General features: G+C 39.7%; 1 protein-coding gene across 1 annotated transcript in view; it reads left to right on the top strand.

The window, feature by feature from the left end:
• Positions 1-3,186: 3,186 nt before the first annotated feature.
• The window catches only part of atosa (atos homolog A), a 34,980-nt gene continuing 24,278 nt past the window's right edge, over positions 3,187-13,888 (top strand). Inside the window, exon 1 of the mRNA XM_026172610.2 lies at positions 3,187-4,299. Within this exon, the coding sequence (XP_026028395.2) occupies positions 4,269-4,299 (31 nt within the window). The 5' untranslated portion in view covers positions 3,187-4,268. The remainder of the gene's footprint in view (positions 4,300-13,888) is intronic.

Below are 13,888 nucleotides of genomic sequence, written 5' to 3'. Positions count from 1 at the left end.
TAATTTATGGCTATTGTGCAGACAATTGTATGGGGGATGCCATGGTTTTAAAGAAATGTGTATCTTCAACCATGTGATATGCAACAGCTCCTGGGGTTTTGTCAGGATGGGATGCAGAGCTCCACTATGTTTGACTCAGCACAAACAACAGTTAGTGTTGTCCTCATACATATGTAAACTTTGCTCCTGCTTTGTCGATAAAAGCCCACAATCAATTGGTAAGTGTTTGTTTTATTGTGCAAATGACCCACATTCTCTGGGTCACATGCATCTGGTATCAGAGAGAAAGCACAAATCAGCTGAATTAAAATTTAAAAGGCTTGCAGCTAGGAGTGGATTGATTGTCAAACTCTGGGTTGATACTGTTACCAGTATTTTATGCAACAGTCTGGCTGGCAGTCCATATGGATACTAAAAAATTTTTTATTTTATTTATTTTATTATCCCCACCCTTTATGCAAGAGAAACAAATAAATCTTAGTTTAAAAAAATACCCCAATCTTCATAACTATTGGGTGTCTATATTTAACACTCTGTCAGAGATGTATAACGTTAAATATGATCCTTCTGCTCTAACGGCTATCTTTGGGGTGATACCTCAAGACATCACTTTGCCAAAATACTATTCGAATTCTATTGCCTTTGCTTCACTTATCGCAAGGCGCCTTATACTTTTAAGATGGAAGCAGGAAGCTCCTCCCACACATGAACAGTGGCTTGCAGAGCTCATGAGGTTTTTACATTTAGAAAAGATGAGATATACACTGGCAGGTTCAACCACCAAATTTCTTAAGGCATGGCAGCCATTCCTGATGTACATGGAAACATTTAAAATGACCACCTTATCATGACCGGATGCCATATCTCTATATCACTATCATAGTTAACTGTACACTGAATGTCCCTTATACATTTTATTTTTATATTTGTTTGTTGTTGTTTGTTTGTTTTTTTGTTGTTTTGTAGGGGTTTCTTTGATTTGTTTGTTTTCCTTCTCTATTTCTGTTATCTTTTTGGGTATTGTAAATACTGAACAGCAAACTACTGTATGTCCAATGTTTTGTTATTAACATGCTGCTGTGACTGAAAATAAAATTTATAAAAAAAACAAAAAAACAAACTCCTTTACAATATTTCAGTCAAAGCCATTTTATTCAACACAAAATTTCTTTGACACAATTGACATTTGTTATCACACCCGTTATCAGATAACCGTGGTTATGTTTGAACTAACATTCCTACTTTCAACAAATAGCTTCATTTTTTTTAGTTTGCAGTATCTTACAATATTTTGCTATCTTTGTTCTGTATCCCAAATAGTGTCATTTCACTAGCAAACTAAAGCCAGGTCTACAGAGTCTGTTCATGAAGTGAATTGTTATTGTTGCCTTTAATCAACACTGTGTTTCATCACAGTGTTGATTAAATCAGAGCATTTTTCCCTTGTCCTCTATTTTCCACCAGAAAGTCAACACACCACATCTTACATGTATCAGGATAGGAATAAAAAACGCTGCAGGTGAGACTGCAACAAAGGAATGAGTGCAAAACTACTGCTTTCACTTAAAAATATCATTAGTTTAATGTATAACATCTTCCTTGACATTGAATGTGAAATTGCTAATCCATGTGAATAACCATTCAGATTTTACAGCAAATTAACTGATTTTCAACACAGAACAACTTTTTTTAATCAAGTGTGCATTTGTATTACCATTGACACTGCTGAAATGCAACTTGTAATTTTAAAAAGCAGTGTCTTGGGTAAAATGTGAGGCATTTAACCTATGCTAATTTCAGACCCCCATGGTGCTCCAGCTGGCTAAACAATGGTTGAAATGGGTGGGGTGGTCTTAACACCTATTTTAAAAGTATTAAAACTATCCCCATGATGACAAAGAAAAACAGTTTCCCATGTCCTTTTTTTTTTGGATTTTTCTTTTCTTTTTACTTTTTTTGGGTGCCAGGACAGTGGGTGAGAAAAACATGACTACTCTTGGGGGAAATACAATTACATTGTTCTTCTGTTACTGCTTCTACTGCACATTTTCTGACAAGAGCTGACTCAGATTTAAAAGTCAGAGGTGGGAGCTTTTTGACCTAGATGAAGACCTTAAAACTACTGAAGCAATGCACAATAAAACGACTAAGATGCATATGGTCTCAATTTTGATTTTTTTTACTCTAATTGTTATAATTTACCCCAGGTTGTGTTACTACTATCCCAGCAGTGAGGCAGGCTATGAACAATAGAACTCCTTGTGTTATGCATCAGGTAATTAATTGCCTGAGAAAGTTGAACAGGTTACAAACATTTCTACTTGCAGTGGGTACATAAGGCTATTTTATGCCAAAGTGTAAGAATCGTGGCCCAAATATTCTGCGAGCTGTAAGTGTTCCAATCACCCCCAGGCTCCCCTACTGTTTTTTTACTTCATTTTTGCCAACTCTTTGGATTTCTTGCCTTAATGCCTAAAGTCACCTCTCATTACCAGCATCTGACTGTGGGGAATCTTCAAGTGTCATCCATGCCTTATAAAATGTTTCGCTTTTAACCTTGAAACTCTCAACCTATAGCGTAAACATTTCGAGCTATTTAAACAAAAAAAAAAAATCAAGTTCTATTAACCATCGCCTTTGTTAAAAAACACCGCAGGGGAGTTTCTACGGAGGAAAAAGACGTAGTGAGCCAAGGGTTACTGTTTTCCAGAAACTTCTGAGTGAGTTTAGATGACTGTCATCCAGTTTGTAGCCAACTAACATATAACAGCATCTCCAAAAATAATCTTGGCCTTGTTTAGGTTGAAGCCAGAACAAAATGTCCACAACGGAAAAAAAGACGAACCCTCACGCGCGCACGTGAACGCGCACCGAATTCCTCTGACCAATCAGCATTGGAAGAGAAGCCCATCTCTTGTGCGTCCTCGTCTCCGCTCGGACTTTTTAATCGCTGTTTGTCTTTCGGAAGTGAAAAGGCACGCTGCTGGGCTTGTGTTTTATTTTTAAATCTACATTTTTTAGCCACACATGGCGCGACTTCCTCAGAAGTTTTGGTACCACTTCTAAGTTGGCGGTTGCTATGGCTGCGAGTTCATGCGAGGCTGGTAGAGAGGGAAGTGACGAGAGGCACTGTTGTTGGGACACGTGACTAGAGCTGCACTGATCTGTTTTGACAAGCAGCGGGGAGGGAAGTGAGGAAGGGAGGCAGACTGTAAAGCATCACGACTAGGAGGACTCACTGTTCCTTTCATCTGCATTTCGCCTGAATAATATCAGTACCGACCTAGTCCTCTAGTTTTAGTAGTCAGCTGGTGTCAGCGCCCTGACAACAACGGTTGCTCCTTAAAAATAGAAAAAAAGCTTGTGGGAAACGTCGCCGTCGTCCCCGAAGCGTTCGGTCGGAGTCGGACTATTTGTTGTCGGTTTGAAAAGTTTTAATGAGGATCACAAAGGAAGTCTGTACAGGTGGCGTTTCTAACGCAAAGTAGATGGCGACGATTCGAGCTTTGTTGACGGGCAGAAAGTGCACTATGTCCGTGTGATTATCGCTGGTTATCGTTTCGCGAGAGGAATGATAACGCTGAAAATGTTCTCGTCTTAGCAGAGAAAAATACCGAGACCGCCCGTCATCGGTATTAGCAGCTGAGCCGTGGCTACCTGTGCTACATTACTGGGGGGTTGGGGATGTTTGCGAGGTCGTCGTCACTAGCACCAGCTTAACAATACAGAAACAGTAGGGGTTATATAGTTGGTTGAGTTTGCTTTCTGAATAGCAGTGCTGAGTTAGCAAATCCCCCGCGTCTTGGTAGTTAGGAGCCAGCCTTACACAAACGGGGACACCGAAATGAACCACGACTTAACTACGGTTCAGGTGGTGGAATTTGAGACTAGCTGCAAGAGTAGCCGGCTTGCTAGTTAAATTATTTGCAGTCAGAACGGCTAGGCGCAACCAAGCAGACTGACAATCCTTACGCTCACTGTAAGTGGCACACGCTATCTGTTATCTTTGTGTTTGACAATACAGCGCGACTGGATGGGAGCAGACAGTAGCATGCTAACAAAGCAATGCTTTGTTGTTGGATAGGGGGCAGTTGGCACCAACACGCAGGCTTCACAGCTGATATTATTGCTTAGGTAACGCAGCAGCTCTCAGTCACAGAGAGGGGTTTAAGGGGGGCAGACGCCCGTTGTGTGTGCTGTCCAGGCTAGGTGTGTTAGGAAAAAAGAAGACTGGGAAGATCTCTGCAGGAGCACCTGAAGGCAACCTGATGACACTGGACAACATGAAGCCCGAGCGAGGTATGTGTGCCACCAGAAAAACACGCATACACAGACATATATTTATAATGTATCTCCCTGGGGTGGTCAGTGTTTGGGTAAGTTGTGCATTTCCGGCTTTTTAGTAGACTGACTGTACCCATTTCCCCGAGAGAAGAATCAGGTCAAAGAATTATGTAACAGCTGGTCAGCCTGGTCACTGGTTATTTGAATTAACAGATCCTGACTTGGGTAAATGAGTACGTTTGTGTGCAGTAAAACACACATTTGTTGCTCTAATTTACAATGTTAACCCTGTCAGCTGTTTTATTTCCTCATTTTTTGCATCAGCATATAACCTGCAGCTCTTGTTTTGGTAGTCTCTTGCACTGGGCTGCTGCAAAATATTCTTGACACCCACCCTGTTGTGGAAATAAAGCTCCTGCCTTATGCTCTGCAACCTGTTTACAGCTCACTGTATCTGCAGCAAGAGGTAAAACAGGGACGGAGGGGGACATCCTTGTTCCTTTCAGTGTGATTATGCTAATTATACCATTGCATCAATTTGCAAAGGGTAACTCGGTGCCTAAATCTCTGCCCTCAGACTGTTAACAATAGGTTTTGTGTAAGCTCCTTTATTATGTTAGTTGAATTATTCACTAACTAAATGATTCATTTGGTGACTGAGTGGTTGTTTGTGACCCAGAGTTGTGGTTGCTTGAATTTGTGGAAATTCCAAAATAGCACCATACTTGGGAGCAGTGAAGGCTGACTGTTTTCAGCCAGTTATAGTCTTTGTGTTTACATATGTTGTGAAACTGCAGACAGGCTGCTGACTGGTTTGAGTGGGCTCTTACTTAAGCACGATATGCAGATAATAGGACCCTTACACCGCACAGTAAACATGTGCCCCACAAGGGCATAGGCTTTTAATCCCAGCCTTACCTTTCCTTGCCTGTAGGATCCTTTATATAGAAACACAGAGCCAAACATTTGTGGGATGTGCTTTGCCAGAGTAAAGGGCACACTGGTTGACATAGTACAGTGTAATTATAGCCTAATAATGCAGCACAGCATACTAGGTCAACTAAACAGCCAAAAACAAACCTGCTGGTGCAATTGATTTACAAATAATCTGTATGCATCTTCCTGCCTTGTGCAGGCCAGTAGATTGAGAGCTGTTGGCCTAAAACACATTTCTACAGTGCGTCTGTTCTTTACCCTTCATGGATTATCGCTGTCATGTTCTAATTATGAAACCCTGTGCCAGTAGAAGCTGCACCACAGCAGCAGCTCACCGTTTGACTGGCAGATACCGTGGTGCTATTGTTATTTTGAACATACTGTGCTGTTCTTGTGGTGGAGATGCCAGATTGCTTATAGGCTAGATGCCTTCTTTTTCTTGCTTCATTTCTCAGAGAAGGGACTGCAGTGGAGAAGAGAGGAGCTGTTTACTCAAGCAGCGTTTTCACACCTGAACTCTGGACACTGTCAGAGTAATTAGGACAGTCACTATCCACAAAGCTGCCCTTTATCACATGAAGGAGACAGCATGAGATAGTCTCTGGACATTTACCTTGGGGATGTTGTCACATGGGCTCAGAGTTTCATCAGGAAAGCTGCTTATTGGGATTGGGATTTATTTTCTTAAATGCACATCAAATGTCTAAAAAATAAAAGTTCAGTGATATAGCCCATATTGGCTTTAAAGATGATCTACTAACAATAAAGAGAGTAGCACAAATTAGTCAACTTGATGAAGGAGCAAGTAATCTACTATCCAAAATAATGCATGCTAGCACAGGTTTTATGCATTACCTCGGTTACTGTGCATAATACCTGCATTGTTCTGGATTTTATTTTTGTTTTTAACCTGAATACCTTGGGAGGCAGAATCAGACATTAATCTGAAACACTTTAATCCATAAATAAGTTCATTTGTGATGTCGCAGAGCTGTGTGTGCATGTGCACTCCTGAGAAAAACCACACAAAGCATTGTGTGAGCTCTGGAGTTCTCATGAAGGACTCATCTCTGCATGGCTGAAAACCTGAAACTCAGTGACAAGCTACAGGGAAGCTTTGGCACCACATTTACATCATTAAGCCATTCACTCATGCCAGTACAAACTCATTCTGATAACATTTCTAAATGATTTACTCTGAGCATCATCTATCACAGCCACATCAGGAGAAAAAATAAGACAGTGTCACAAACCTTATTAAACAACATTTGTGTGGTACATTTAAATAATTTCTTAGCAAAATTTTGCACTGTGAAAGTCAAACTGTTACAAATACACGGGCAATAAGGCAAGCAGGAAAATCAACCATGTCCCTGCTTTCAGTAACAAAATTTATACTGCACCTATTCAGTAAATGCTGACACTAGCTTTTTACTGGTAAAAGAGGGCTTTGCACTGCTGCTGATTGTCAGTAAATCTGACCCCTTGTGTGGGGAAAGACCTTCAGGCTATTGAAGGGCACCAAGGTCAGACTGAGAGTTCCTAGGAGTGCCTTGCTTTGTAAGTCCAAAAGAAAAAATTGAACAAGTCCAGACACATCTATTTCACACTGTCTCAAGTAGGGCTGTTCGATTATGGCAAAAATGGTAATCACGATTATTTTCACTGAAATTGAGATCTCGATTATTTGACGATATTTATTTAACCCTTTAAGACCTACCATAGAACCAAGTCCACCAGAGCTTACCGTATATTATTTTTTTACATGTTGTAGTGCCATTTGTGGGAGCATTTCAAGTTGCTATACATCAATACAACTGTTATAGCCCATATTTTAATAATATGTATGCATTAAGTCCATAGTAACTACATTAATTGCAAAAAAGTGCAATAAGCTACAAAAAAATTGAAAATCGTTTTTGTTTGTTTTTTTACATATATTTCTACTTGGAGAAATTTAAGAGGTTTGTCCCTCAAAACTTTAAATACAAAAAAGTTGCAAAAAATAGTTTACAACAACAGGAACTTTATTTTGAGTGTCTTCATAGTTTTATTTTGGAGATACAGCAATTTTTATATACTGCAGGAAAAACAAAAAAACAATCCTATGATGCAAATTTGCAAAGAAAACAGCAGGTGCATCAAAATAAACTATTTCCAGCTGTGCAATTCGAGTTCTAAGCATCCCAGAAACTATTCAGAAAAGTCAAACATGACTTATAAAAACACCAGTATAGGCTTTTAAGGCCTACAAGTAAAAAACGACATTTTCCGCGAATATGGCGTCACTTCTGGTTTTGGACGAACAGCTGATCGGCTCGGCAAAGCGTGTTTCTGGAATATTATGTTTTTGTTCCTGCAAGCGCTTTTTATGCAATTTTTTGCAAAGCTTTATGTGGAAGGAAACCGTGACTGAGGACAAGCTGATGGTATAAGATGTAAATACAACTCCTCTGGTTTCATATGCAAAAAAAATTATTGCGCTAGCTTACATGGTTCAGGTTCTACAGGGATTTAAAAATAGTTACACAAAACGGAGCGTGCTGCTCTGACCGGCTTTAAAGGGTTAACAATAACAATGTATTGAATAATGACTTTAAAAAATAATATAAAATAGTGTGCAAATACTGATAACAGTGCAAATGTTTGCAATATAAGAAATAAATGAAAAATATAAACATCTATGTTTAGTGAACTTTGCAGTGTTGCTCTGTGGTGCAGCTACTACACCGTAGCAAAGTTTACACACTGTGTCTACTTGATCCACGTCTGACTCCGCGAACCCATAATGTTTCCACACCACTGAAGTTTTTGGGTTTTTTTTACCTCTCTTTTCAACCAACGGCAGTCACTCTCCTCTCCAAATAACTTCTGCTTAGCTTTCCGAGCTTCCCTTGGGTCCTCTTAATTGTTGTGACACGTGTTCGAAATGCAGAGAGGTGCGCTCGATTTGCCACACGGAGCAGCGCGAGAGTAAAGCTTGAGGGAGGTGCTAATAATCGGCTCAGTCATTTTTAATGATCGTTGAAAGCCCAGATCGTAATCGTGATTAAAATTCGATTAATTGAGCAGCACTAGCCTTAAGTTGTACTGCCTCTGACCTCCTGATCAGCTTGGCGGAAAAAGTCATACCTTCTGGGGAAATGATAAGATGAAAAAGAAGTACTCTGCCACATCTTGCTCCTTGCTTCACCATTAACCCTTTTGAGATAGAATTAGTGGACTTAACAATGGTCAAATTCAACATATCAGACTAGTCTTTGTGCTGAGCAGACCTATCAGATCCCATGTAAGTTGGATGAAAATGCTCCAAATTTTGCGTTTTCTTATCCCTTCATGAGCTTAATGAATTCATACACGCAGGAGTGCATGTTTTAAATTTAAAACCACAAAAGAGCACTAATGTCAGACCCTTTCTCAGGTATCAGTTTATCAGATCTGATATTTAGGGGAAAGAAGCAAAATCAGTCTTGGTCTTCAAAGAGCCCAGCTCCCAGATAATTTGGACATCCAAGAAAAAGAAAAAAAAACTTTTCTTAAAGTTCAGCATCTCTTTGGGGCCTTAGTGAAGTGTGTGTTTGTTATTTATGAAAAAAGGAGCACTTATATTCTGCTCCGGGGCCTAACCAGAGTCATCTGACCCCCTTGTTCTTCTGTGAGTTGAGCTATGAGTCAGGACACCATGTGTGTGAGTGTATGTGGGTGTGAGAACAGAGTGAGTGTGGCACAGTATTCAACAGATTGCTGTTGGCCCTAATAAGCGCTGTACCGTTGAACCATGTGGCTCAACTGACAGCTTTTACAGGTGCCATAAAGAACAGCTTTGGAAAACTCCAGAACCATTTACACTAGTCGGGGGGGAAATGGCTTTTTGTATTGTTCCAAACTGTTGCTGCTTAAGTGTGGTAAAGCTGGGTTTTAAAAAGACATAAGTTTTCTTTGTGTAGCAGAGGAAAGCACGATTCAAAACCACTTTGGAATTGTTTATGGTATAAAATCCTCCGTTTTGCTCAGCTGTGGCCTTTTTCACTCTTAGATAAGTGGAGGCTCATTACAAATAAAAGCTGATTTGCATTAGATGTTGACTAGGGATCATATAGATGAGTAATGAGCAAGTTTCCTTATGCCCTCAACCACAGCTCTCATTGTCCACTTTTCAAACAGTATAGTCTGAGATGATCTCAGAGCTAGTCATGTCGGACTTAGTCAGCTGGCAAGCCTCAGTTCTGCATTTGTGCTCTCTATAATGCTACTTGGTGTGTTTGTACACCAGTGCTTCCAGTTGAAAGAGGAGTCGAGTACAAGTCCACCTTCCCCCACCCTCCAGGCTCGTACCACTGCCTGCCTTCTGCCATACGTTCAGCCAGATTACAGCTGCCTCGAGATGTCCCCAACACTTGCCAGCGGATCAGCGTCTACACTCTCACTGATGAGAGACCTAGATAACGCCGAGCGACATGCACTGTTGTCCCGTATAGCACCTGTCTAGTCTCGTGCTGTCTTTGCATCCTCCTCAGCTGTGATTTACCTCCACAGCAGGAGGCTGACACAACAGGTGCTCTCTTCTGTTTTACTCCTCTCACACAGTTGGAGCCATCATTGTCTTTTTTAATTTATTTACTCATTTATCTACCGAGCTTCTGTTCTCAACATGTTTTAGCTTCAGTGAAGTCCAAAGTTATTTGGACAGAGTTTCTGTAATTTTTTTTCTCTAAACACCATCACAATAGATTTGAAATAAAGCAATTATGATGAGATTGTGTGGAGAAGTGTAGATGTCTGGCTTTAATTCAAAGGGTTTAATAAAACGATTAACCATTTAATTTCATTAAATCAAATTCAGTTTTATTTGTATAGCACTGAATCACAGCAATAGTCATCTCACTTTATATAGTAAAGTAAAAAAAAAAATCTGGCCATTTATGCATTATCCCTCCTGATTGTAAGGCACCTGAAAACTAAAAATATGAATATATTCAATACAAAACTACTTTATTGTTTTTTTTATTTTAAGGAATGTTTGTTCTTTTTGTCTGGTTTTTTTTTTTTTTTTGTTTGTTTGTTTGTTTTTTAACCTGGGGATATTTCTTCTGTCAAAGTCTTGCAGCTGGAATTAATTTTATCTTCTAAGTGCTTTTCCATATTGCCTTTTCAATACAACAAAACAGCCATTTGCTGACCCAGCTGCAATGAACATGGATATTGGACTGCCCATTGTACACCCAGCTTTAGAGCTGCCTTTCGCAACAAATACCATTCAGCTGTGAGTTACTATCCTGGCCCCTGGTGTAATCAGCCTAAATCAATGCTGTTGTGACAGGTTTCACTGTAAGTAGCCTAGCCTAGCGGTCGTATGGGATTGGGCACCCACTCCTCCCAGACCAGTAATGCTCTTACATAATGCTTGAGCATTTTATTAAGAACACCAAACCTTTATCTGGACTTAAATGCAAGTGTGCTCTTACCTTGTATGTACATTCTGTGTGTGCATATATAGACGTGAAGTTTAAGATTACTACTTTAAAGAGCTTTATCCTCACGCAGACATAAAAGCAGGAACACTTAGCCCAGCCACTTTGTTAACCCGCACTGTTAACACGCTTTTTGGACAATCAAAAATACAGAGTCCACAATTGGCCCTGGACTGGCTGAAGCAGTAAGTAGCAGCATGGGTCATATTTCTACTGCCAGTGAGTGATGTCATTGCTTGTTTGTTCGTCACATCCTCCCGCCCCTGTGGCTCCTCATAGCCAACCAGCAGCCAGCTCTGCAGGAACAGGAAGAGCCATCTGGGCCTGGTGATTTTTCTTGGTGGGGGTGGTGTTGTGGTGATGGTGGTGATGTCTGTGTCTCTTTGTCTCTGTGCATTTAGTTTCTTTGTTTTTAGTTCTATCTGTCACTGATTACTGATCTGTTTAGTTTGTCTCCCTTTTATACTTTTAGGGTTTAAAAAAAAAAAGAAAAGAAAACTAGATGAATTCACTAAAATCTAAATTTACCCTTTAGTATAAGCTTTTGAATTGATGGAGACAAGCTAAACAGCATTAATGCAGTAAACAAACCATGTTTCTATGTATAGGAACTTAATCTCCATGAAAAATCAAATCTGGGTGGTGCATCCTTCCTTCCACTTCAAGTTTTAATCCCTGATGTGACATAACAACCTCGCTGTTACACTATAAGCTCTGCGGGATGAGCCCTGTTAGCTTGAAAAGCACAAAAATACAAGGCACTCATGCTTGTTAGAAATATTTAGAGTATCCATTCATTGGTTTCTGAGTTATTTCTGGAACTGAGAAACCAAAATGACAGCTTCTTGTTAATCTCAGCGGTGTTTGGAGACAGTATGTTAAGGGATGTGTGATTATCACTCTTCTGCCAGGTCTGAGAGGAGGGAAAACCTCCTGGCAATTACTTTTCTTTCTGACTTCCTTGCTCCACTGGTTTTCTTTTACTTCTCCTATCTCCCTTTTCTCTCCTCCCCATTTTCTCTCCACTCCTCTGTATCATATCACATATAGACCTCAGCGTTTAACACCCCCACCTCCACTATCTGCTGATAATATTGAGAGAAAAAACATATTGACAGAAATAGGGCTACCTTGACTTACTATTTTATACACAAGAACTAAATACCTGACAGTGTACCATGTATCTTTACAGGCTTCTCAAAGAAGGCATTATGCAAATATTTGTATGTGTAATAATGCAGGGAGTTCAGGAAAAAGTCATCATATTGACTGGCAGTCAGAGTGACTGTGTCATAAAGCAAATGCAAATTAAATTTGCATTTCATGCTGATATGACCAGAAAGTCAAGAGTGGCCAATGAGTCCAAATCTAAATTTTATCTTTATGAGAGCTTCTGTGTGTAAATTACATTGTTCGTATTCCAGGCATTGCATATAAAAACATTTTCTCGACTGTGTTTCATTTAAAGGTGTGCTGGTCAAGATAATTCCCATTTGTGATACAGTGCAAACCTGGGGCTTGGGTGTCTGCTCACAATCCAATGCCAGTATTGCATTTGATAGCTGTTTTCCTCATTGTAAGAGACAGGGAATCTTTTATATGTTTTAAGGCAAAATCAGGATCAACCTCAACAGCGCTGTTTTATCTTAATGAAATAAAATGAGGAATGAACAGATTTCAAAGTTTGTTCAGAGAATGTATTTATTTGTAAGTAAAATAATAAATGACAGCAGGTCCATGATAAATGCAGTGGAGAAAAAAAGGGTGATATTCGCATAATTGATTAACGCAGTCTGATTAGGCTTCTAACACACATGTACAAAACGTGGAAATGATGGGAAACATCTTATGTGAAATAATGTTTAATCGAATCCCAGCATGAGCTGCAGTGATCCAGTGTCCTTCTTGCCTCTACTTTATGTAACTTCTCTCAGACCAAACATAACAAGTGGAAATGAAAATTAGTAGAACTAGTAGTAGTAAGTTAAAAAAATATGCAAAAATACAAGTGAAATGCCTCCAAACTGCTATGCTGTTAGTTCTCCTGATAGCTCCTGCTGCCACATTGCAAAGTAAACACAAAACAACACAGAGCACTGAATAGTTCAGCCCAACACGTCGTCACCAATACCTGATCCAGCTAAGATCCAATCCAAATCTTATAGCAATATAAATATTCCATTCTCTAACCAGTGTTTATAAAATCAAAACCTCTACTGTCAGTTGCCATCATTTTTGTTTTGTTTTTCGACTGGTTGATGTTTAATATAGCCTCAACAGTCCAGAGTGAATCAGAAGGCTTTTGAATCCTCTTGAAGGGTTTAATTTCTGTTACCAGACACCACATATCTTTGGTTGCAAAGAGTCTTACATAAGCACCACTTTAATCAAGTTCACACACCACACACCTCACTGGCTTCTCTGTTCCCATGCTCACTGTGTGCTGTTGTGGTCAATTACTAAAAGACCAAAGTAGGTGACTCAGAAATGAAATGTCAGATGACACTATTAAGACACAAAATACAAATAAATAAAATAAAATAAATGCATTGTTTTCTGTGACTGTGATTCTGTCGACTTATCAAATTATTAGATGCAACCTTTTTTTCTTTCTTTTGTAAATTTAATTGGGTTCTTCTCTCTCATGTGACCTCTTCTTTTAGAGTAATGAAATAATGGGTACACATACACAAACACACAGACTCCCGGTGTCTGTTAATGGAGAACACCTTCGGGGCTCTTTGTGGAGGCGTTAAGCACATTGTTTATTAACCACAGTGTTAGGTTGAGTTAATTTGAAACTCATCACAACTACCCCCTCTCCTTAACTCTATTGTCTCATCTCAGTTCTTTCAGGCCAACAACCAGGCTATCTAATGAGTCAGGTGATTCCTTATCACTCCAAACATTGCTTCATCCTCCCAGCAAACCAGCTGACAGTCACTCTTTCCTGCTCAACTGCGTTATTGTTCTTTTCACCTTTGCTCGACAGGCTTTAGTCGTTAGATTTTTTTTTTCATATAGGTATATGCTTTTAATGAATGCTGTTGAAATTTGCTGTCAGGAGCTGTAACCTTGCCCTTTCCTACCAGATTAATCATTCTGTATAACCCTGCCAGCAGTAAGGCAAAGGTTTAAAGCAACTGTGTCAGCTTTAGCCTTTTGATTCTTTGTCCACAGCAGCTATTTCCAGTCTC

This window comes from Astatotilapia calliptera, chromosome 1, assembly GCF_964374335.1.
Source record: "Astatotilapia calliptera chromosome 1, fAstCal68.1, whole genome shotgun sequence".
NCBI classification, from domain to species: Eukaryota; Metazoa; Chordata; class Actinopteri; order Cichliformes; family Cichlidae; genus Astatotilapia; species Astatotilapia calliptera.
This window is presented reverse-complemented; position numbering and strand designations above follow the sequence as displayed.